Raw genomic sequence first — 26,669 nt, forward strand, 5'->3', positions numbered from 1 at the left:
TGTTGTTTTTGTTTTCTTTACCCATAGCTCAGTTGTTTTTCCACCACTTGGGCGTTGGATGGAGTTGTTTTAATCATGCTAATAGCCCGCTTATCTCCCTTCATAAATATTTAACAGCCTTCAACCATCAATGAAATTATGCTATCGCCTCAACTCGAGATAAGTAGACCAACTTATGCTTCCAAAGTAGCGAAATAAAAGCATCTAAGCAAATTTTGCCTCAACGTGTGATCTTCTTGATACAACATTTGTGCACTAAATTTTCCTTTTTTTTTGTTCCCCCCACGAAAAGCCTTCACAAAAGCTTTCATTACAGATGCGCATTTATATGTCAGAAATTTAAGTTATATTTCTTTCGTGAAACTTTTATTTTTATTTTTTCTTCTGACCGAAACAACTTGTATAAATTGAGAAGTAAGTAAGACTTCTATATTCTGATTGACCCCCTCCCCTAGCGATGGGAAGTAAAAAGGGCCTAGGGGTGTTTTTTTTCCACGCAAAATCAGGCATATCAAAGAGCGCTTGTACGTGATCGAAAACATAATGAAATTAAATTTTTTTCAGTCATGATTTGAATTTTAAAAATTTTTAAGTGTGCCAAAGAGACAGGTATGAATTCCATTTGCAATTTGAAACCAATTAAAATAATATAGTAATTGTCTGATCAAGACAATTTTAGAGACTATAACTCTATTTAAAAACATCGAGCTCTTTTTTAACTTGAGAACTTCGACAGATAATCATTCTGTGCTAATTAGCTTGAAGCACAGAATTATTATCTGCCGACCTCCTCCCCAAAAAATGGCTAACAAAAATTTTCTATTTCATTAGATTTTTGTGACCCTCGTTTTTTTTGGTTTTACTCTTAATCGTCAATCAAAGTTTTTGTAAGTAGCTTATTATTGGAGCGCAAAATGCTGTTTTTTGAATATTGTGAAGCAATTTTTTTTCTGTTGGCTTTCAAGCTGTTAAATTTTTTTTTTTAATTTTGGCAGCAATGGTTGATTTTCATCCATAAATTTTCATCGAAAACTTGTAAACTCAATGAACTGATTTCGATTTCAAAAATATGTCTGGAATAGAATAAGGTTAAATTTAAGTACTTGTTTTTTCATCAACCGTTTTTGACTGAAAACCATCCAATTTTTGTGAAACTCAATTCTTGCCATTATTATTGATAAAATGTTACTTTGTTGTAGCTAATTCTAAGTTATACAATTAAAAGAGAAAAGAATAAAAGTGAATTAGTCTTAAGTTAAAACATTAATAAAGGAGCGAATGGCGAACCGCCGGAGCGAACCGCCGGAGAGAATGGCATGTGAAGGTCATATGTAAGTGACCTGTTATCTAATTAAGATAGGTAAAGTTTGCAATAGATGCAAGATAAAATGCGAATCACAACATTCTTCTAAGCAGGAAAAATTTTAACTAGCACCAATAGGTAATTACAAATTAACTGAGTCCTTTCTCCCACTTTTGGAGAAAAGAGAAAAAAAAATTTTATTACACCAAAAGTGCAAGCAGCTGAATAACTAAACTACGTACTAACAATGGCACTAGGTAATGCGAAAGTATTTTTAAAAAATTGTGCAGTATCGGACGGATATGCCCACAGAATTAATCAAATATGCAACCGAACGTCTGAGTAGCGTTTATAAGCATAAATTGGTGAGTGTAGTGATATGACTGAACGAAATTGAGATAACTGCACTCCGAAGGATTTTGGAAAGGCGGATGTGGAGATACTGTTTATCTAATCCGAAGGACTAATATGCTTAAGGTAAGATTACACAATCTAAGTATTCTGAAGTTAAGAATACGAGCATGATGTAAGTTAGCAACAAGATAAGGGATGAAAAAGTACTCAAAATGAAATAAAGTTGTAAGTTATCATTTACAATTTCTGTAACTATCCAAAAAGTTTTCAAGTTCTGCGTTGAATAGTTCACTATCGAGTTCTGATTGATCTCCAAAGTTATCAATCACCATTCTTAGGGATGCATCGGTTGGGGAGATAGAAATTTGATCTGGAGATGGGGAATCAGAGTCAATTGTCACTAGTTCCGCCAGAGTTCGACTACTTTTCGCTTCTTGTTGATTGTTATCGTAGATTTCTATTACAATTGGGTTAGATGCAGAGCCAGAGATCTCTTGAGGTAAATCTACAACATCTATTAAGTATCTTTTACCGTAAAATTTTGGTAGTCCTACATTCCTACTAGAGCGACGAATGATAGGAGGATCGTTACCAGGTTTGTAGGAAGGGACAAAAGTCGGAGTGGAATCGTCTGCAGAGTCGACTACTTCATAAACCGGGAAGCTGTTGGTGTGTCCTTGTCCGTCGGATTATATTTGTCTGTAACTACGATAGCTTGCTGTTTGTGGTGTCTTCCGCCTGTGGTGTAACACTCTGGTCGCGTGAAGTAGGATTTCGACCTGTCGGAATGATGATTATTGGGCATTCCACTGTTTGGACCCCAATTTGGTCTCCGGCTTGAATGGTGTTGTCCTCTAAAATCTCAGTTTTTATTTTATTTTGGGCAAACTAGAGTCAGGGGTGATTCCATTCTGAAATTGGGTTTTACAAGAGTAAGAAATAAAACGCTCTCTAGCCACATCTCTACAATGAAAACCTCCCGCTATCCATTCCCAGTCGCTAGTATCAGATATATCCGAAGGAATTAGCATATGTTCATCCGAAGCAAGATAACCTGGGGGGTTGTCGACTTCTTCGACCGACGGGTTTGTCTCCGAGTTGGTTTGGAGGATAATCCCGACACGCGTGTCCTTGTCAAGTTATCTGAGGATCCTAGTTCGACTTGTTTACGAGGTTTTGGTTGTGGCTTTCGGGGCTTAAATTTGCGTCTTGGACTCTCGTGCTTCTGACCTACTTCAACATTAGAGTTAGGGAAATAAGAGAATTAAATGTTTCCTTTGAAGGGTCTAATCTTAGTCGAGTTTGATTTAGGAATCGCAATGTCAGATTTTGGTATTAATTTTCCGTCGGATAATTCTGCTGTCGAAGTAGACGAATTTATAATTCTTTTGTTAAGTTCCTTATAAAAAGGGTCTCGGTTGATTGTTCCATTTGTTTTCCGAAGGATTTTACCCTTGAAGGGACTTTGAAGAGGTATTCTATCAGTGTGGGTTTTCGAAGTTGGGGCATAGTCTGTGTCGTAACCCTTCTCTGATGGTGCTTGATTCTTTTTCGCAATCAAATTGTCCTTGTAGCCATTTTCAAGTCTATCGTTGAATTCCAATCACTCGCCCTTTCCTTCGATAGTATAGATTTCACTTTATCTGAAATTCCAACGGATGGTTTACCGGAGGCTAGTTGTTTCCAAATAGTATTTGGTTTTCTATTAAAATGAACTTCAAAGGGGTAACATTTGATTTTAGATCGTTAAGATGATCGTAGGTTCCAGATATTTTTTGAAACGGCCTTTTGAAGTGTACATTTTTGATGTTCTTGTGATATAGCTAACAGTTTAATTTTTACAATACTTACAAGTTTTTCGACTAATCCGTCGGAACGATGGTCACCTACTGTACAAAATATTACTTTAATATTGTTCGAATTGCAGAACAATTTTAAATCTTGGCTTGCAAAGCAAGTTGCCTGGTCTACTCTTAGTGAATAAGGTATACCGTGTAAGAATTTGTAATCCTGGAGAAATTTGATAACTGTTTTTGCAGAAGTAGATGATGTAATCTTTGCCGAAGGAAATTTTGAAAATCGATCGATGCAAAGTAAAATAAATTTTTTTGACCCCCAACATGAATCCAAAGGTCCAGCGAAGTCTAGGTTAAGTTCTTTGCTTGGTTCTAATTAGGGGGGAAAATCATTGATTTGTGAATTTCGGATAACAGTTTTCAAATTTTTACTCGCCGATGTGAATTCTGAACAGTTTTTGCCATGGAAATAAATTTGCCTGTTAATATGAGGCCACCAAATGTATTGGGCCAGATACTTCATTCCAAATTAACCAGGATGAGTTTCATGGAGTGTCTTCATCATAGCTTTTCTCAGGGTAAAAGTTATGACAAGTTTACCGTCCATGTATAACAATCTGTCGGATTCGTGTGAATCTCTGGTAAAATGTTTGAAGTAGGGGGAATTTGCATTAATCGTCTCCACTTTGATTTGAAGTACCTTTACGATGGCGATCAACATGGGGTCATCTTCAGTTAAAAGAGCTACCAGCTTGGCATTAAAGAGAATACTTAAATCCAAGGGACGATCGGGCAACTTCAGGTTTTCGCGGTATTTTTTTTTACAAGTTTAGAGTGATCTGACAATAAAGGAAAATCTAATGCTTGTGAAATACCAGAAGTAGAGGGATTAATTACAATGTTTCTATCATTCATATTAACAGTATCTACAATTTTACTATCTACAGGCGAGTTAATTAATCTACAATTAAGAATTAAAGAAGTAAAAAAATGCGGAATCAGAAATAGAAACAATTATCTGGTTTGTGTTCGAATAATCCGTTGGAATACAATTTGAAGTGCAAAATTCAGTTCTATTGTGATTAAATGAACAAATTGGAAAAGTGGACTTAATTAGTTTTAGTACTGACGCTATAAGGTAATTACGTAATTTTGCGTAATCAGAATTTTCCAAATTTGAACCAATGGCTGAGCAGGTATTTTTATGTTTTTCCGACCGATTGATTGATTTATTAATCTTATTAATATTTGCTACTAAAAATTCTTTGTCGTAATGAGATATCGGAAGGGCTTTTCCAGATGGAATCTTAGAAATAAGGTCAGTGAATCCCATATCTTTTCCTGCTAGACTTTTAATTGTAAACTTAAAAGTTAATAATCTATCCACCCATCTCGTTAATCTGCTATGATATGTTTTAGTTCCGTGATTGGGAGAAACGGCAGAAAGTAATGCTTTGTGGTCTGTGATTTTTTCAAACTCCCATGCGTAAAGGTAATTTTTATAATGTTCAACAGCCCATACGACTCCTAACAGTTCGAGTTCGTTTGTGGAATATTTTGACTCATGCGGTTTTAAAAACCGAGAGGCGAAAAAAATTGTTTTCCAATCACTCCCGTGGAGTTGTTCAATGGAAGCCTCCAACCCATTGTGCGAAGCGTACGTTTTCACTCTAGTATTGCGTTTTACGTCAAAATGAGTATCCTCCGTGAGGTTTACGATTTCTTGTTTAATTTTCTCAAACGCTTTCTTATGGTCGTCATTCCCTTGGAAGATCGATTTCATTTTTAGTAAAGGTCGAAGTGGGCTTCCTAAAGAAGCGAGGTTCGGGACAAACTTGATGTATTGGTATATAGATCCGAAAAATGATCTTAACTCTTTCAAGTTTTTTCGAATAGGTAAGTCCTTTATTGCTTTCAATTTATCAAATAAAGGTACGGTTACTGTTTTTGAGACTTTGAATCCCAGCCATTCGATTTTTTTTCTGAAAGAATTTGCATTTTGTTCATATGATTCGAAGTTATATTCGTCTAATGTGAATAAAATTTTTAACACAATGTTCTTGTGGTCTAAGAATGTTCCTTTGGAAGCAATTAAAATTTCATCTAAGTAACATTTGGTAAAAGGAACAGAAGCAAATGTTGAGTTCATTACTCCTTGAAGTTCGTTAGGTTATCGCCTAGTCCGTAAAAGCCAGTAAAAATTTGGTATGTACCAGTAATATTGCCGCCCACAATACTCAAATTACATTGATCGCTGGTAAACTTGTCTAATGCGAGTTGGCTGCATGCATTTTTAAATCTAGGTTAGTAAACCACACTTCTCCAACGGAATCACTTGCAATTTGTGCCGCGACATTGTTACCAGTTCGTGAATATTCGGATTTTGTATTTGTTGTTGTATTTTTGTTTATTTACAAATTTTGAATCCAGAGCTAACTTGATGGATTTGTCTTTTTTACAAGTAATGACTATCAGACTGATAAAACGATCTTCGTCGCAGTTTTCTAGTTTCTTAATATGTCTTTCATCTATTAATCTGTTAAGCTCTGTCTTAATTGAATCCAGTAAGTGGAGGGGCACTCGTCTTCCTTTTAATTGAATCGGTTTTAGAGGTTCGTGAAAATGGGTAATTTTCATCTAGTTTTTTATTTTTCCAATCCGAAGGAACAAATTTTTAAATATTTTTGATATGTGTAACATTTCGCTATCTTTGTCTGATGGAGAAATAGAATTTATGGACTTACACTGCTTGTGAGTCTGGAAATGTGGGAAGTAATTCTGCGAGACTTGTATCCCTTCATTTCCTAGAATGTTTCTCTCGTGTCCCTCGGTCAAGAAGAAATGACAGTCGCTGTGCGACCAACCGTTAGAAAAGATCGGAAGTATCACCTTTCCAGAAATATTTATAGCGTTGTCGGTGAATCCACAGTAAAGATCCTTTGTTGCTTTGTCCACCGGAAAAATTTTCAAGTAAGGGTCTCGAAGTATCAGTTCGTGTAAAACGTTTTTCTTGAGGAAACTAACCGGGCTAGCTGAGTCCACTTTCATATTTAAAATTATTTGATTTTCTTTTCCGAGGCCAATGTTTAATAATTTCTTCAGTTCTTTTCCTTCATTGTCGAACATTGTAGTTACATTTAATACAGAGTAATCGTCGTTTTCGCTTTGTCCAGATTACTCCGACCATGCGTTTATGACGCCACAACATTCTCTATCTACACGGTCAGTATTTACTTCCGGAATATCCGACAGATTAAAATCTGTATGATCTACAATTTGATTATTTACAATGTTTACATTTCTACGACGAGATTTACAAAGTCTGGTAAAGTGACCTGTGTATTTACAGGAGGTACAGGTAGTATCTTTTGCTGGGCAAACTGCTAGGTGTCCTTTTGAGAAGGTTCCGCCGCACTTCATACAGGTGTTGCTTTTTTCTATATTGAGAGTTGGCTCTCTTTTTACAGTGAAATGGCTGTGCGGTTTATGTACAGATGATCCGTTGGATTTAGAATTGTTTGTGAATTTTAAGTTGTTTAAAATTCCCTTTTCATCGATGAGTGCTACGTTTAGTGCTCTTCGTGGTGGAAGAGTTTCTTTTAAAGGTTTCCTTTGGATATCGTAGTTTTCATGTTGTTTATGAAAATATCTCTAATCCACTCTTCTTCTCCCGCGGTTATGTCACACTTTTTAGCCATTTCTGCTAAGGCACCCCAAAATTGTTCAAGAGATTCTCTATCACGTTGTTTTCGGATTAGCAATTTTGGTCGCTCAAATGTGACTTTTGTCTTTCTTACAAAGGCGATTGCTAGGAAATCCCAAATTTCTTTAAATGAAATTTGCAAGATTTTTACCTTTAAAAAATTTTGTCCGAAGATTCTTTTTCCTTCATTTCCTAAGGCCAGGTACAAGACTGATCGTAATTTTTTTATCTGCTTCCTCTAGTCGCATTCCATTGAATTTCTTGGTTTCTGATTTAATGGAAGCTGATTCTTCTTTGTCGTAGCGTCTTTGTTTTTGAACGTTTCTGTCCAATCTCGACTTTCTTTGGTTTTCCGTTTCGCCGTCCAACGGATTTTCCAAATTTGGAGGTTGAGGATGATGTCTCTCTGAGGATTTAGTAGGTTTCCGATGTCTATATTTTCTTTAGCGATCGCTCCAATCTTTCCAGGGAATGGGGGGATCTACCGTATGTTTTTGCCAAAATGGAGGTATTCTTCTCACGTTAGTTTCGTTATTTGACTGCGCCATGATAAAATGTTACTTTGTTGTAGCTAATTCTAAGTTATACAATTAAAAGAATAAAATAATAAAAGTGAATTAGTCTAAAATTAAAACAATAATAAGTGAGAGAGATCATTGTGTCCGCCGGAGAGAATGGCAAGTGAAGGTCATATGTAAGTGACCTGCTAACTAATTTAGTTAAGTAAAGTTCGCAATAGATCCAAGATAAAATGCGAATCACAACAATTATCAATTATCCTTGCACTTTGGGACATCACTGGGCTCTTTTTTCTTTCTCCCCAACACACACGAGCATCAATTTTATGGTGTAACGAGTGTTTTATCAAGGTTGATTATCAGACCAAAAATACTTACATGGCCTGAGTAGTCTGCATGTCCATTTTCATGTCAATCGGGTGGTTGGAAAAAAAGAGCCCCTCGCAGCAATCGATTTGTGATTATAATCAATTATATTCAATTTTATTTGGAGAAATTGATTCAATTATGATCCGTTTAAATCCTATATTGGAATACTGTTTTTCCTGCAATACTCACAGTATTTTCGACTACTAAGTTTTTTCACATTTATTCAAGTTTTGCCAAACCATATCGTTCAAATCCAGTTTTTCTCAATTTCATCACCCAAGTTGAACACGCCCAAGTTTATGCACACCTACCTCCACCCCAACCCACCTACCCTCACCCCCACCGACTACCCCCCATCTACCCTACCTCCCCAGCCCCCCCCCCCTGCGTAAACACCACCCAACCTACCCTCACACACCTACCCCACCCCACCCCACCCACCCTCACCACCGCCTATCTCCAGATTACCCTACATTCACCCACACCTACTCCAATCTACCCTCACTCCACCTACCCTCACTCCATCCGCCTACATCCCCCACCTCCCGTACCTCCACAAATACCTACCCCCCGTAAGATTTTCTTTTTTGGGGAGGTGACGTAAAAGCTGCAGGGGGGGGGGGGTCACGCGTTTACAATGCTTTTACGTAATTTTATGGTAAATTTAGGTAAAGAGTAAGCGTGGAGTGAAGGTGTTGGTAAGTGAAGGAAGTAAGAATGGTGGGAGTTTGTGTGAAGTGTTTAGCGGAAGGGAAAACAAAAAGGAAACTTTTTTTAAAACAACACAATTTACCGCTGTAGTCAAAAGTAAAACTAAATTTAGCGATTGCAACGTTCAAGTTTCGAATATTTACTTTCAAGTTTTTTCCAGGCTCTTACTCATAAAAACCTATTATATCTCATTTTACTCCGTTATAATAGACTGCAATGGATTAAGGTGATATCTTCATTATTGGTTTTTTAAACTGATTATTGACCCATTCTAATCGATTATTACTAGAAATTTGTGAAGGCAGATTATGAAAATGAATAAGAATAGATTATTTGTCATTGAATCTCATTGCGGGAACAAGATTGTCCAAAGTAAGGCACAATCTTTTTTAAAATCAAATATCAATTGAAGCTAAGAATTGGCCAAAAATAACTTGAAAATGCAATAAAAAAATGATCGAAACAAAAACTGCTTGAGACAAAAACTGGTTTTGTGAAATTTCGTCGACTTTTCTCTAAATTTATGAACTTATGTTTAAAGTTTTGCCAACATTCATATGAAGTCTGAAAAAATTCTGACACTTTTCAATGCACAAATGAGACAAAATTTTACAAAAAAAGTCATCACCGCAATCTCATTTTTCTCCATTAATGAAATAAATGGTTTCTATCGAATATTTATTTTTCCCGATTTTTTTTCAATGACAAAGTAAACAACTATCAGATGCATTAGGTCCCCTCTATCTCCTCTTTGAAATCAAAATACTTCCAGATCTTATCTGTTCAAACTGATCTTCTCCTGAATAAACACTTGCCCCTTAAGTTTTGATGCGTTCTGGAATAAGCTAAAATTGAAGCATGTTTGATTTTAAAAGCGTGATTCAGAACTTCAGCAAAAGCTGCGCTTTTCAATTCATTTTTTGTCAAATCTATCCATTTTATTTAACAAAACTAATATAAATGAGTTTTCCGCATAGATGATGTATGAGTATTCAATTTTTTTTTCAAATATACATAATAAAACAACATTTTATTGGATTTTTTTTTGCTGTTGAACAGTCAAAATTGGTTCTTTTCAATTTCTGGTTCCTTGCAGAACCGGATGATAATACTTCAATCTGATTGTATGAAATTATTTAGTACGAAACGAAATCTGAAGGTTAATTTCAAAGAATCTTTTATAGGGATAAGATTTGTTCTATCAAGTGCCAAAAGGGGGAAAAGAAATCCCCCAATTTGACGCAAAGTTAGCAAAACAGGCTTTTTAAAAAATATTTTTTGAGGTTTTAACGGCCTAACTTGTGTAGCGATGGCTGTTTTACTTCCAATCTATTGTCCGCAATTTTTCCCTAATTAAGTTTATATCGCAACCGCTTTGTGCCAAAGAAATGCGTCGGCGACCGGCAGAAGCCAAGAAATTTTGGTCTCGCCCGGCCAAAAAATTAACAGTGACAAGCTCGAGATTGCAACCGAAGAAAAAATATAAGCGTTGCGCGCATTTTTTCTCTTGAATTCTGAATATGTTGGATAATCCAGGAAATAATTTTTTTTATGTCGCGTCATGTTTTTGTCCCCTTATCAATATGTGTTTTCAAATATGAGCTAAATGTTTACAAAAAAATTCAAATTGCGTTTTTTAAATTTCGAAATTAGAAGCTTTTTTAAGTTACCTACTAAGGTTTCCAGAATTTGAGTTCAAGGAATGACACTCGGGAAACCACAGTTGCAGAATCACGGTTTATAGAATCAGGATTTATGTCATCATTTCACCCGGCGGGTCTATGATTTTTCAAGTGAGGGGGATTTTTTAAATTTTGTCAATCTTTTTTTTAGTGTCATACCGGAGGGTATGATGTTCTAATACTTGAATCCGAATGGATCGATAAACCTTTAATTCTAAGTCGGAGCGAAAGAAACGACTAGTTGACAGATAACATTTATTCAACTCTCTTTTCTTATTGCAGTTAGAGTTCGTTCTCTCTGTCTACCAAGGTCATGTGACCAGCCATCTAGGCGTTAAACATAAGATTGTTAATAATATAAATAACATACATATAAGGATAGTTTGTCGATCCAGACCGGATGACATCTAGGTTGAACGAATTATTTTTCCGAGCTCTTCGAAAGCACTTGAAAACGCCTATTTGTTGAACAAAAAACGGCTGAAAATGCCGTTTTGGGCACTTTTTGAAGATTTTAGATTTTAAAAGGAAAATTTTTTTTTTGAGCGCTTGCCCCTCAATGTATTGGCACCAAAATTGTTTTTAGAAAACTTTTGGTTCTGTCGGCCGAAACTGGATGTCGTAGAATCGATTAAAGGAAGGTCCCTTTGAATAAAGAAGAAGCCCACCCCCTCCCAAAAAAGCGCTACTTGAGATATATTGGCGATAAAGTGTCAAATTGCCCCAAATGCTGTTTTTGTTTAGATCTACTTATTTTAAATTTCAGGCTTCTAGTTTAAATTGTGTTCTCCCATAAATAATACAAGTGAGGTTTTTGCAGGCCATGAGCATAGAGAGCAGAGCCTCCTATGCCGCTCCTAAAGGAAACTTCCCCCAATGCTACGCCTTCCTCGCCTCTTTGCAGGGGGTGGGGGCGGGGCTAAGGGGCGACAAGCGTGTACTCGTTTTCATGGTGCTAGTTGCATTACTGCTAGACAACATGTTACTCACGTGCATCGGTAGGTAAAAAAAGAAAAGTCTGCACAAATTTCATCCCCCATAAATTTTGTTTGTTCATTTCTTCCTTCACATGTTTTCGTCATAAACATCTCATAGACCCGTAATGACAATTGGGTAAAAAGTGCCTCTAAATTTAATAGGGTAAGAATAAATCAAGTTGAGTGCAATTAAAAAGACCCGATTTTTGTAATTTGTCAGTTTATTTATTTTTTGACCCGATTTCTTTATTTTACGTTCCACATCAAAATCTATTGTCAAAATTAATACAATCATTGAATATTCTCAAAAAAGGCAATAATTAGATGACGGAACGGATGATAGATATGATGCAGCAACAAGTTAAATTTATAACTAGCTATTAATTATGTGTAGCCATAACTTATATCTCTGCTTTACTGTTTAGTGCTAACTGACCTTCTAGTCTCACCCGACCTAACCGGGCCCAAAATCAAACCCAACCGACTGAACTACTATTGTGCACGTGACATCTTCCGACTGCAGCATGTTTCACCCCCACCCACCTTCAGTACCCAGACCAGTAAGGGAGGAGAGTCGAACTGAGTCATCATTGGTCCCCCCTCGTCCTAATCCCACCGTCCAAAATCACCCCCCGAGCCAAAATCACCTCGCCCCTTATACGCCGCAAGCACCTACAAACACACCGCTTTCGTCATCAACAAACCCATTTTACCACCAAACAGACATAGTAAATATAGATTTACAGCCATCTCCAAACCAGTTTCGTCCAGCTGCGAGTAGTAATTCCTACCAAAACTGCAATAACAATTTCACATCGAGGCCTGCAGATCTACTACTGAACAACACTTTCGAGCACGACTCTAGAACGGGCGATTCATTTCAAAACAATTATCAATCGACAACTGGGGGAGTGTTTTTTGCATCGGCGCAAGACTTCGTGGCCCGGGAGAAAATGGGTCCGATTCTGGATAAAATGAGAGGCTCCCGGAAACTGCTAATTTTTATAGTGTTCATCGCGCTTCTCCTTGACAACATGCTGCTGACCAGTATAGGTAAGCTCGGAAGATTTCCTCTTAATAGAAGAACCAAACTTCTATGTCATCCAATCAGAATTCTGTATTCAAAACATGAAAGGTAGATATTTTCGCGCTTGGATCCTTCTGTCATGCGAATGCTCACATTGGTAAGCTTATTTGTGTCCTGATATCAATCGGTTTTTGACCCCAATTTGACCATTGACCTTTGACATTCGACTCTGATTTGACTCTTCTCCCATCAAGATCTTTCTAAAAAAACTTATCTCATTTTTAGATTGTAGTTATATTTATTTCTGAAGTTAATGACTGAAGCATGATTTTTTGAAAACTGTAATTTTTCAGATTGATTGTTCAACTGTAGTTTTGATTAGAGCTGGACGCCTGCAGCTTAAGAGAACAAAAAAACTTTTTTTTAAAAAATTTTTAAATTTTTTTCCTAATTTCAAAAAATGTTTAATGTGAGTTTTTTTATATATATTTTTAAAGCTTAGTGAATAGGGATGTATTCGAGCCGATCTCACATTTCAAGATATGAAAATATAGATCATAAAATTGTTATCTTGCCGCAAAAATGCCAAGCTTGAATAATTATCTAATCATGCAGATAAAGTGTCAAATAAATTTTATCATCAAATATGTTCAATGTTGGTTGAATGAAGCTGAATATTTTTTTGAGCTCAGGGAAGCATAGTTTTTAGTATAAAAAGAATTCATTTAACTTGTCAATTTCGGAGCAATTAAGTTAATTCGAGTATTTAAATTTAATTTAAACCATCATCAGCTCGGAAAAGAATTGGCTCAGAAGAAAAAAAAATTCAAAGTTTTTCTTGGTTTGGAACATAATTTTCATTATCAGGTGTTTCATTTAAATTTTTATGCTATTCCGGGCACTGTCAGCGTGATGGAACTTTGATTTTGATTTTTTTTTTCATGCAAGCCCAATTTCCACAATATCAAGGGGTTTTAGGCATGTGGAACCAGATCTAAACTATATTTTATTATTGAATATTTTATCACTATAAAATATTTAATACTAACCAATCATGATCCATCAAACTAACAACCCATTTATTTGTAAGTGCTGAAATTACTTGTAATTTCAGCACCAGAGCATTCTGAATTTAACTTACGACTTAGTTGCTTCTTCCAAGAGACCAACTTGTAAAAAACCAGTATACTCTGAAATATAAGAGTAAGATTAAGATCGGTATTAGACTAAGAAGTTGCACGAATCTATCCGGCCGAAAATAAGATAACGTGACGAGCAGACGGTGTACCTTATCTGAAATTACTCTATGAGTTAGACCTTCCGTCCCAACTCATCTGGTTCGGACAGTAGTTATTTTTTCCATACAAATTTTCCTGAAAAAATGGTTTCATTAATTTGCTTTTACGACCCTTTTTTAACGGTATGACAATAAGAAGAATCAAAATATAGCCAAGATAGCCCATTTCTGTGCAAGTATCCTAGATTATTCCGACCATAGATTAGCCAAAAATACAAAAACCTTTTTCAAATTAGTGTCTTAAACAAACAAGACTGCTCGTATCAGGGACTGCTCGAAGCCTTGAATGTTCCGACTGCCCATTAAGGTTTTTGGAGCAGTAATATCATTAAAAAATTTAAAGTAATAAATTAAAATTAAAATTTTTTTTTCAAAAACTTTGAAATTTTTTAAATGAAAATCATCCCCCCACACGCCATATAAAGTACAAAAGGATAGATTTCGCTCCTTGTAACAAACCAATTATGGCAAATAAGCTTCTTTTAACCAACTTGGAACGATTTCTAAGACGGATTAACTCTCCGCTTACGCGAAAATGGCAATCTTTAAACCCTCATAGCTTTACAAAAAATGATCACAGGTGAAATATCTTTTCAAATTTGAGCTCAGGACAACAATACCTTTCGAATGATATTAAAAAAATCCGTCAAAAATGGCTAGTTAAAAAGTCGAAATTTGTCCGAAGAAAAAAACCCACCCCGAGCACAAATATTCCGTTACTTTCGTATCGAAAGTCGGAACAAAAACTAGAATTTAAGCATATCGACAATCAGAATAAAATAGACAAAATGACAATATTTCTGTCGAAAAATGACTAGAAAAAAACTCTAAAAAAATAGATTTCAAACATAATTTCAAACTGAATTTTAACGGCTTGAATTAATTATAATAAACAAATTGTAAGCAAACTTACTCGCTTTATTTGCTCGAAATTAGACTAAAAAGAATATTTTACACCTGATTTTCTCAACACTGGGACAATTTGTTTAAAATGTTTAAATGCTGTTCAAATCACGCTTGAAAGATATCTAATGTGATTTATCACCCGTCATAATCCAATTACCTTTTATGCTACCTAATGCTGCGTGGAACAAAACTTAAGCACGACGAAAACGTTTTTTCTCTTCATTTTCATTGGTTGGAACAAAAAAATTAAAGCAGTAAAGAAGACTAAATTTTTGTTCTGGACTTTGATTGACTAGTGATTCATCTGATAGTTTTAATATGAAATCTCATCCTGCACCCAGTGGCAATATGTTTGTTCAAAACTATATTTGAAAAATAAGAAAAAATTCATTGAAAACTAAGATTTTTTCTTGATTTTTCCCTTTTTTATGTTTACATATATTTTCTACTTACATCAAGTGCATTTAAAAAAAGGCAACACTTTTTCAACTACTTAAACAGCTACAAGTACTCAGCTGCAACTTTTTTGCACGGTAAAAAATTTGACACGCAGAGTTGACACGCAGAATAATTAGATTCACCGAAGAATATTGAAATACTTATATTATGAAAATTAGAGTCAATTCTTTGAATGAATTTCAAATGAACTTTTTCTAAAGTTTCAATTTTATTAGATTCCAAAATCTGATCGAAAGTATTACCGTGTTTTACTTTAATTTTTTCAAATGGGGCGGAATTAAACCTGCTCTAAATCTACTATACACATAAAATTTACATGCTTACTATAAACACAAAATTTTCTCCTTAAAAAGTCAATGTATCTATAAAATTGAACAAGACTGCTCGTATCAGGGCGAAACCCTGAATGTTCCGACTGCCTTTTGAGGTTTATGGAGCAGTAATAACATTAAAAAATTCAATGAAATAAAACAAAATAAAAAAATTTCTAAGATTTGAAATTTTTTATGAAAATCATCCCCCCACACGCCATATAAAGTACAAAAAGATAGATTTCGCTCCTTGTAACAAACCAATTATGGCACATAAACTTCTTTTAACCAATTTGGGACGATTTCTAAGGCGGATTAACTCTCCGCTTACGCGTTAATAGCGCGAAATATATCGCGCGTTAATTGTCCCAAATTGGCCAAAATGGCAATCTTTAAACCCCCGTAACTTAAACAAAAATGATCACAGGTAAAATATCTTTTCAAATTTGAGCTCAGGACAACAATACCTTTCGAATGATGAAAAAAAATTCCGTCAAAAATGGCTAGTTAAAAAGTTAAAAAGTCGAAATTTTTCTGAAGAAAAAAAAACCCACCCCGAGCACAAATATTCCGTCACTTTCGTATCGAAATCGGAACAATAAGATCTATAAAATATTTCAAACCTATTAAGGCTATAGAAAATTTCTTTTCCGTCTGAGTTTCAAGTGACTCAAGAAGTCTGAATGTTAAATTTTACATTTTGTGATTTTGGCAGAGATTAGACAGTTGATTAATTTGAAGATTCCAGTCATAGTGTTTTTTTTTTAATTTTTACACTAAACTGTCTTTTAACTTTTTTGTATTAATACTGATTTCTGCTGATGATTTTTGAGAGTTTCGTTTAAGGGCTCATTTTGATTTCCACTGGCTATATGCATGACTCGGGCAACCACCCCATTATATGAACTGCTATATGCATGACTCATTATAACTAGGGCAACAACAAAATTGACTTTAAAACGTCACTTTTAGCGCTATTGAATTGACCTTAAAATGGCCCTAAATTGACTTTAAACCTTCAAAAGATGACCAAAAAACATTCATGTAGAAATATCGAGTTCAACAAAAGTTTAAATTCGCATAACACATAAAGTAGTTTTCAACTCGCTCATCAGAAACCGCCGACTTCGCGCTTGCAACCAGGAGCCGATCGTCTTGAAACCCAAGAACTACTCTCTGCACATCCGTGTCACAGCAATGGTCAAATACGTTGCTTACCCGCACACGTATTTCTCAGAAATATCTGAAAAGCTTCACGTGTGAACTTTCATGTCTCAAAAATGTAGGTATTAGGCAAAAAATTCCTGAGACAGACCAAAAAATGACCTTTTACATAGCAGAAGTAGCATTTATAGCAGTTTGTGGTGAAATTGACAAATTGACCGAATAGCAATAATAGCAGTTATAGTTGCCCTACTTATAACATAATTTTAACCACAAATTTAATTTTAATTTTAATTTACCTTGAATGTTTTTAAATTATTATAGCAATTTTGGTGCTTAATTTGGACTACATTGTTGAAATCCAGGATTTTTTTTTGCATTTTTTTCCATAAGTTTGATAAATTTAATTGATTTTCATAGTTTTCAGCAATGGTTTTGAGCTTAAAACTTGATTTACATCAATGGTTTTCATGATTGAGTTCAATTTTCTCTTTTAGACAAAACAAAAACCATTTATGTACAATAAATATTGTTTTTAATTCTGGACTGTATGAAATCTTTATATAACATCCTATTTTACCCAATATGACATCCAGTTTAATAACAAACAATAGTTAAAAATCTGTTTAAAAATCGATTATAGTCAATAGCAAGCAACCGCAGTTTAGTCAATGCGCGAGTATACTTACATCACAGGGTATACTTATAGCAAAAAACGAAATATCTCTTAGGTATTTTTCTGATTTTACGCTGAAGAACTGATGACAAAACCTTTTTTATCTCTGATTCAGTACTGGAAAATTAGCTTCCTTTTAAATCTGTGAACATAGATGTAGCAGATTTGTCTATGTTTCACTTATGTCACAGCTCTGAATGTCTAAGCATCCCTGTAATAATTTTGCAGCAGTGCAGCAGTACTGATTTGAGCTGCGATTTGAATCCGAGATAGGACTTGAAACTTCTTTTTGTTGAAACAAAACTGTATTTCGATCTATTTCGAGCATGATGATTATTCAAACCTACTGAATCAAGAGCGAAACACCAAAATATTCGAGAATTGTTTTTGAAACTCGACAAAAAGGTTTCACATTAAAAATTCTTGAGCTATCGCGAATAAATTTCTAGAAGATAGTTTTCAGCTAAAATATGAAATTTCGATTTCAGATTTTCAATAGATTTTCGAAACAATGCTATATAAATTAGTCTACTAAGTAACAATATAAATAGAAGTAGAATTAAACTTTTTTAAAATCAATTGTAAAATTATTTCAGTACCCATCATCCCAGACTACCTGTACAAACTGGAACATCCAAATGGAATGCCCGTCCCCCCTCCCTCCCCCGAGTATGAGCCACAAGGGGGTAGCAAGAATCACGCAGACGGGGCAGGACTACTAGCCGAGTTGAGCAACGATACTTTCCCCGAATACCCTTCCGAAATGTTAGCTTTTAACACTACCAAATTTTTGGAATTTTGTAAATGAATTTTTTTCACTTAAACAGTTCACAAAACTAGCGGCTCAGAAATTTGAGCTTTACAAAAAATTCTGCAATTTGGGCGAGCTCTTCAAAAAATAAGGCCAACCTAAAAAGAAAGAAACGATTTAAGTACTCAATAACCGTGCATCGACAATTTTGGGTAAATTAGGTCAAGATCGTAAAAATGTTTTAAATAGGTCAAGGTCATGAATATATCTCCAACGTGTAACAACGTTAACTTATATCTTGTTCTTTTTTATAGATTTCTCAATTCTGAAATGACATTAGTACAAAATGCTGACAACGAGCCACGCAGTCGCTTTAGCCAGCGATTAATGTCGAGAAGAAACAGCGACGAAGACGACAAAGAAAGCACGACTTCAAAAAACACAACGTTTTTGTCGCACTTAAAAAGATCTAAAAGAGCCTCTTTTTCATCAAGCTCTTCAACCCAGAAATCTTCATCTGAGAAAGGGCTGTCTGCTTCGATTTTGTACGCCAGACAGTTGAATAAGGAAAATGTGAAAGTGGGGATCATGTTTGCTTCCAAAGCGGTGGTCCAGCTGATTGCTAACCCATTCATAGGGGTGCTTACTAACTAGTGAGTTATGAATTTTTTTTCGTTAAAGTAGTTCTACAGTTTAGAATATACAGAGGTTTGTCAATGAATCAAATTTAAAGATTTCAAATTAAAATCGTTTTTTTTTTGCTATTTGGTATAACAATTTGATTTATTCAGAACAACTTTCTTGAAAACTCAGAGTTTTATTTTATTTTGTTTTGCAGTGAAAAGTAATCACAATTTGATTCTTATCAACAAACCTTAAATAAATCATTAGTAAAGACCACGGCTTCTCATCTTCAAGGGATTTGACGGTAACTGAAAATACTTGAATCCTCACAACTCTGTTTGTTTGTTTCAGCATTGGCTTCAGTATTCCCATGTTCGGAGGTTTCGTCATCCTCATACTCTCCACTGTCAGTGAGTAGAGAAAAAATTCCAATTAGCTTTCAATTAGAAAGCAAACTCGTACAAGATCCATTCAAATTTTACAAGAATCTTGCGAGGAAATAGCAAGAATCGAGTTTTTTTCTTGTAATCAGTTTCGCAAGAGATCATCAAGTATTTGCATTTCAAGACCTTTGGTACATGTGTTTGATTATCGAGAGGGTAATCATACCCCCATGTTATTCATACAGAAATATTTCATACATTTATTATTTTAGCCATGTTTGTCTCTATTCGTAAAGACTCGGAACTGGAAATCCCTTTTCCCGAAATTTCCGAATAATTCTAATATTTTTAAGTTGTTTTGATATTAAGCTGTTTTATAGCTTAATATCCCGAACGCTATATAATTTTGCTGGGCCGAATTATATATCATTTGAAAGTCTTTTTAGTTGTGGTTCGAACGAGGTCAAAAAAATAACAAGTAGTGTTTTCAATGTCGACAAAAATTGGTTGGAAAACCAGTATTGGTCTAATTTCAAGCAATTAAGCGAGCGAGCAGCATGCTTGTAAAAAAAAAATTTAAATTTTTTTTTTAAATCTTTGTAGTCGAAATGTCTGTCTCTGTGCTACTTGCACAGCAACCAGCTCTTCTTGTTTTGAGTCTGTCAAGAGTGAATCCTTGAATCATGTATGACTCATGTTTTGACACAAAAAATTGAGTTCATGTTGTTTTCATCGAATGTATATGATTAAATAACTTGAGTGATCTAATAGCAGCTTAGATCAATATTAAATGACGCGGACGTGTTTCTTGTTTTAGTATATGTTGTATTAATTTTTAACTGTTTGATTGACAACTAAGTGTTTTACGCTTTTGCGATTAGCGTCATTAAATTGTAATATAGACTTTTTTCGAATTAACAACTAGTTAAACAATAGCAGTTGAATCACTTATTCAAATTTAACTACTGGGTTAAATTTTGAACTTTGAATTTAAGTGGTACTTGCTTAAGTTCAACTACTGGGTGGGTTCCAGTTACTATTGACTAGTTTCACGGGGGGTTTGAAATTTTTCAATGTTTTTTACAAAATCAGTTCCTTTTTCGGCTCAACTGGTGTCTGCTCAAAGATTATCGGTATTGTTACCGCTTAGTAACCGTTTTTTTTCGGTTGCTGATTTGATTTTCAAATATCTGGGATGACATATTTTCCTAGGACTTCCTGTTTGATAAAAACAGGTAATATGAAACAATATGGCATTGGGTTTCTTTATTACAATTTTTACGCCGTTTTTTTTCAAAATCGTTTTGACTTTCAGAAAACTTAACTCCCAAACTTGAAGTTGAGGATTTAATGGACATAATGGGCAATGTTATAGTCCTCTGCATTAGCGGCCACTCACGAATTTTTTTACACACAAGGTTATCGTCCTCGCGAAAGTCATTTTTTTTTAATTTTGAGCGTTTTTTTTCTAACTTTTATGAATTTTACCAAAAAATACAACCTCCCCTATCTGAGCTTTAGGTTTCAATCAAAAGAATGGGATGTGAGAAGCGCTCTTGCGTACGAGACTTTGCCCAAATTTGTTCGACACAAAAATTATGGCCCTCGAAAAAGTCAAAATTATTTGACCGTTCCTTGAAACATTTGGCTTTTTTCGATAACTACTGCCAAGCCTGGGTTTTTGGCTTCAAAAGAAAATACAGGTTGCGTTAGTTTCATCTGTATAAAGAGATACGCCGAAATTTTTCAATCGAAAAGCTATGATTCTCGGAAATGTCAACTATCTGATTTGTTGACCGTTTTTTGGACTTTTTATAATATATATCTTGCAAAATCTGATACCATAGGTTAATCGATGCGACAGGTTATTGGTAGCCTACAATTATAATTCACCCAGATGTCTTAAACAAAATTAAAGTTTTCAAAAAAGTGAAGTTTTAAAAGTTAATTGTTTCTTGGATTTTTTTTATTTATGCGAAAATTCCGCGTCAATTTTCAGAAAAAGTGTTCAATCGAGAAACCCGATTTTGGGATTCTTCCCTATTTTACCGGCCACAACCTACTTTTGGGAGAAAAAAATCAAGCTTTTGAACACGACCTTTCATTTGAAGCATTTTTTTTTTTCAATTTTCCTGCTTAAGCGGCCACTCCTTAATTTTCTGTAAGGGAAAAATTATGTCTATGGGAAAAAAGATCTCAAAGGTTTTCACACTTCTCACTCATTTTAGCAGAGAACAACTAAGATTTTGGACAAAATCCAATTTCTGAAATTAAGTTTATCGTCCTGAATCAGTATAACAATTTCTGGACGCTAGATTGAAAACATGTGAAAATTTTCCTTTTTTTTGACAAATGGTTTTTAATGACTGTGTTGTATCGCAAAAGGTGCAAAACTCTGCGTTGTCTCTGTGTTAAAAATTTAGGCTTACTAAAAATAACGAACCATTTACGCTCGGTTTTGTTGTTTTTATGGCCAAATTTGGTAGAAAACCGAAGCAGAAATTTTTTATCAAGTGTGATTTCCATATTTCTGAACTCAATTGAGGCAAGCTTTCAAATTTTTAGTCGTAAATTAGCTACTGGACTTAAGTCTTAAGTTACACGTTCCTATACGCAAAGTATGCCACCATTTTGAGCACTTTAACTTTCAACAAGTCTTTGTTTACAAAAATTAACCAATTCAAATGCCTATTTGTTCCGATTTTTTAAGAAAACGGAATATTTATGCTTGGTATATTTTTTATTGCCCCAACTTTTTATGCCCCAGTCAAAATATTGACTTCCTAAAATCAAATTTAAAATGGTATTTTTTATCCTATTATTTTTTGAAACGTTTTGGGAGTTTGAAAATTACCAATTTGGCCATGCTCTGGACTAATTAATGCGCGCTTTATAGATGTTATCCAGAATCTAAAAAGCGTAACGCAAAAATATTTATGCGTGGCGAAAAATAATGTGAAAAGCTATTGTGACGAAAGCTTTTGTGACGAAGGATGAATTTTTTATGATCCATTTTGGCCACTTCAAAATTCAAAGCGAGGTTATCATAATAAAAGCATTTGAGACATGATTTGGCCTGCACAAAGAACTTTCAAGAAAAAAACTCTTAATGATGAGAAAAACTAATTGAAAGTTTTTGCTATCCAGACCCGTTCTTTAGCAAGTTAGATTCATTCCAACAATGAAATTTTTAATTAAAAAATATCTTGCTCATTTGATTAATATAGTGTAAAGGTATGTCATATAGTCAGTCGATTTGTCTTCAAACATAGAAAAAAAACATAAAATTTTTGAAGGAAAACTAAATTCCATTTTTATTATCACAAAAAATAGAAAAATTGATATATATTTTCTATCAATTCGATTTTGTTGGAATGATAATTGTGTTGATGTTACTAGGTTCTTTTGTTTCCTTATCCTATAGTTTTTGCTCTGTAGTGTTTGCGTTCGGTGAGACCTACACTATCCTGATGGTGGCGAGAAGTCTACAGGGAATCGGCTCCTCCTGTTCTTCGGTGGCAGGGATGGGCATGCTCGCCCAACACTTCCCAGACGACGAAGAGAGGGGTAATGCAATGGGCATGGCATTGGGCGGCATCGCCATGGGAGTACTCAGTGAGTCATTTTGACGAATTTTTTCACCTCGGGCCAAAGAGATATAATTCGCAAATTAAACCTGTTTTTTTTCAACTATTTTTTGCGCCAAAATTTGCAATGTTTTTTCAGTTTGCAACTATTGACTTAGATTTTGCATTTTCCTTGCAATCCTGAAAAGCGCGTTAATTTTATAAATCCTCAGAAATAAACAGAAAAACATTGTATTTTTCAATCCTTAGTTGCAGAGGCGGATTTAGGATTTTCTCGCGGGGGGAGGTGGGGGGTCTGGTTTCAAAAAATTGTCCAAAATTTTATCAACACTTTTTTAGGTCGACCAAAGTGATTTTTCCGAGCGCTCCCAGAACACTATAAAAACTCTACTTTGAAAAAAAAATTTCCGCTCACGCAAGTTTTTGAAAATCAAAACCTCTTTCTTAGGAACTTTTTATTTGAACTTTATAACCGTTATGAAAACAAAACTACTTTTGTCTCTTTTCAGTCGGACCTCCTTTCGGCGGTTTCATGTACCAGTTTGTAGGGAAGCCAGCCCCCTTTCTAGTCCTGGCAGCAGTCGCACTTCTGGACGGAACCCTCCAGTTGATAGTCCTGCGTCCAGGCATGCAGAACGAGGCCCAACCCAAAGGGACGATAGATTACATAATATTAACTATCCCTCCCCACCCCGTCAAAGTGTTTAATAAATTTACCTTTCTGTGATCAATTCGATACTTTTATAAAAGTCAATGAGGCAGCCGAACTTTCAATAAAAAACATGATGTAGTTTTTGACTTAGGTTGCTTTAAACTTTACTCTAATTTTAGAAGTTTAAAATCTACACTACTAAAATATAATAAAATTTCATTTAGTATTATTATATATTTAATAAAAATAACATTTCAGAAACATTTCACAAGTATTTCTCTAAAATCTTTCCTTTAATAGTAAAAAAAACAATTGTAACCTATCTTATGACCTGAAGGAACCCCCCTGAAGACACTGCTGAGTGACCCCTACATTCTGGTGGCTGCTGGGTCAATCACTTTTGCAAACATGGCAATTGCTCTTTTGGAGCCGACTCTTCCGATATGGATGATGGAAAATATGAGTTCTGAAAAATGGCAACTAGGTGAGAACTTTCGTTTTGGAATCGCTTTCACGCTAAGTATCTTTGGAGTTATTTTCATTAACATAGAAACAAAAACTTTGGAGCAAATTTTTGTCAGATAAATACATTGAATTCATTCTGCTGCAGTGAATTGGCGAGTTGGAGGGGGTGGGGGGGGGGGGGGGGGTTCTGCTGTGATGAATTGAAAAGCGGTGTGTTGGTTAGAGAGAGATTTTTTAAAGTAAATAAATTATTATAACAAGAATTATAATTTTATGAAAGAACAGAATTTCGCGGTCTGATAATTCTAAATTGCGGTAACTGTCAAAAGCTTTTCGTAACTGCTAAATTTTTCCGTAACTTCTAAATTCGGCCAAACTTCTTATCGAATTTGGAATAAAAACCAACGATTTGGTACCGTTTCCCAGGTGCTGCGTTTCTTCCGGCAAGTGTTTCGTACTTAATCAGTACAAACGTAGTGTCATACTGGAACGCCAAATTTGGAAGGTAGCTCTTCAATCTTATATCCACTGTTCATTAGTCAGAATCATCTCTCTTAGCAGAAAGTTTTTTCTTCACTTCTCATCATTTTCTCATAGGCTAGATGAAAGTTTTTCTCTCCGACTGTTTATATTGTTTGAGCTCTTCCTTAATTCTCCTTTAAATACCAAGGTCATCTAACATATTGTATTTGTTGCGTGACCTTAGAAAGAGTCTCGAAATACTCTTCTTTGGTACTATTTTACTATAGCAATTGTTGGTTGATCAATCCAAAAAAAAACAATAAAACAAAAAAAAAATCCGCACCTCATTTAGAAAAATTCGAAAATCTCCAAAATCAAAAATCTACGACCTCATAGAAAAATACCCAGACCACTGAAAAAAAAAACATTCCTGTGCACGCCACTATCATCTTGTTAGTAGTATCCTCTATGGTACTTTAAAAAAAACCCGAAATTTTCCATAAATATTATTACTTCAACAATTAAGCTTATACGAATTTTGCTTCTTTGTATACAATTCAACACCTTTTTGCAAAAGTTTAATTTTTCCTATTCGATTGTGTCTGTTGTGTGTGCTTCAGGGGCTGTATGGCTAGCGCCATCCTGTTCTTACTTGGTAGCCACTTATGTGTGGGGATATGCGGGCACTAAATTCGGCAGGTAGATATAGTCTCAACATTTTCTCAGTTTCTTTTTTCCATTCTGTTCAGTTTTTTTTGTCTGCTTCATTTTGGATGTTATTTATACTGCATGATGATACAGCGAGTCTGTTTAATTGAAAGCTGACCTTGAAAACTTATTAACTTACTAATTGATTTTTAGGTGGATATCGTCTCTGGTCGGAATGGTCATGGTTGGAATCTGCATGTTTCTGGTGAGTTGCTCTATTTTTTTTTGGCTCAACAGAAACATTATCAAGGTCACTTGTATTTTTGAGATTAACGTCTGATCATTTTTTAAAAGTTGGACTAATTTCGTCTAACAAATCTCTATATTAAATAAAGTCAATGCACGAAAGACGTTTTTTTTTCATGAATACGTTTTTATAATTCTACTAAAATTATCAGTAACAATTCATATTCAACAGCTTGTAGTTATTTATAAGCACCAAAGGAAAAATTTTTGTGATACATTTTTGTCCCATCTAATTTCAAATCATAAGACTGAGAAAAGGATCTTCAAGAAGGCACCAGAGGGAAAATATGATAAAAAGAATGTATCATCACCAGACTAAAAATTAAAATTTAAGAATAATGCTATGAATTTTTGTTCATCGGTTTTCAAATCTTACCCGTAATATTTTATGAGTTTTTAATTGTTATAAGCTAACGGTGACAAGAAATGGATTGCAATCAATTTTATAAAAATAAGGTAGCAAATGCCTACAAAACCTTGAATGCCTACAAAATGCTTACAAATTTGATTTAATTTGATACAAAATGTAGCTGAAACCAGGGACGGATCTAGGATTTTCAAAAAAATTTCGATTTTTTTAGGTCGATCAAATTGATTTTCTGAGCTCTCCCAAAACACTAAAAAGACCCTGCTTCGGCCAATTGAAAAAGCGCGTTTTTCGGCGCGCGCTTCCCCCCTCAAAATTAGTATGAATTGGCGCCGAAGATGCCTTTAGAAAAACTTTAGGGTCCGTTCCCAAAAATGGATATATCAAAATAGTACAAAGGGGGGGGGACCATTTGGGTCGGCTGGGGGTCGAATCCCTGAAGAGAAGCGTCCGCCCCCCCCCCCCCCCCAAATCAGCCCCTGGCTAAAACATCATTTTTAATTGATTCTAAAATAATTTGAAAACTTTTTGATTTCATCAATTTCATACGAATTTTAGTAGTCACAAAAATGATTTTGAATAATTTAAAAAGTTTTTTACTGTTTATCTTCTGTCGAGGAAGTAAAACTGTCGTCGAGCAATTGTTAATTCCGAGATAATAATACAGTAACTTAATCTTGCAAAGTTAGCATCAAGAGTGGTTAGAAACAATATCCAAGGGTGACAGACAGATCCAAGGACAAACACCTGCTAATCAATTAGTCTAGCACCAATAGTGAACATTTGATTGACAGCTTTGGAAATGAACTAAATTACTCAATACGACACTTCTCCTTCGATAATGAAAACTTTAGTTAAGTAGAATAATTTCGCAGGTTTACTTTAATGACTGAAATAGATGGTTAGAAAAATAGATGGTTGATTGATTGCAGATAGTTGAAAAGAATTACTAGCTCCATGTTACAGTATACAACTCAGACTTTATAATAACGACTTTTTGTTAATAACTAAAGGATCACTGATAGTGATAACGATTGAGTTTTAAGCCAGTAATGACTCACCCTCTCCCTGGGTTAGAACAGTTTAACAAAGTTTGAAGTTTAAAGGATTCGACGATCAATTTTTCCCTTCCTTGTTCTGATTGATAAAGTCGATCATTACGCCCCCCATT

The 26,669-nt window shown here is 34.9% G+C and overlaps 1 protein-coding gene across 5 annotated transcripts in view; it reads left to right on the forward strand.

Moving 5' to 3' along the window:
• LOC134850980 (synaptic vesicular amine transporter-like) overlaps positions 1–26,669 on the forward strand; it is a 40,929-nt gene that overhangs the window by 808 nt on the left and 13,452 nt on the right. For 2 of the 5 annotated variants that reach the window (XM_063866823.1, XM_063866821.1), the window contains exons 2-10: positions 11,839–12,466; positions 17,850–18,018; positions 18,319–18,657; positions 18,980–19,038; positions 22,450–22,626; positions 23,108–23,248; positions 23,585–23,734; positions 24,142–24,220; positions 25,039–25,090. In XM_063866823.1, the coding sequence (XP_063722893.1) occupies positions 11,938–12,466; positions 17,850–18,018; positions 18,319–18,657; positions 18,980–19,038; positions 22,450–22,626; positions 23,108–23,248; positions 23,585–23,734; positions 24,142–24,220; positions 25,039–25,090 (1,695 nt within the window). In that variant the 5' untranslated portion in view covers positions 11,839–11,937. Of the gene's footprint in view, positions 1–139; positions 415–11,256; positions 11,435–11,838; positions 12,467–17,849; positions 18,019–18,318; positions 18,658–18,979; positions 19,039–22,449; positions 22,627–23,107; positions 23,249–23,584; positions 23,735–24,141; positions 24,221–24,797; positions 24,877–25,038; positions 25,091–26,669 lie in introns of those variants that run through there. The other 3 variants (XM_063866822.1, XM_063866824.1, XM_063866826.1) reach the window with 3 other exon arrangements.

Source organism: Symsagittifera roscoffensis, chromosome 7, assembly GCF_963678635.1.
Source record: "Symsagittifera roscoffensis chromosome 7, txSymRosc1.1, whole genome shotgun sequence".
Classification (NCBI taxonomy): Eukaryota; Metazoa; Xenacoelomorpha; order Acoela; family Convolutidae; genus Symsagittifera; species Symsagittifera roscoffensis.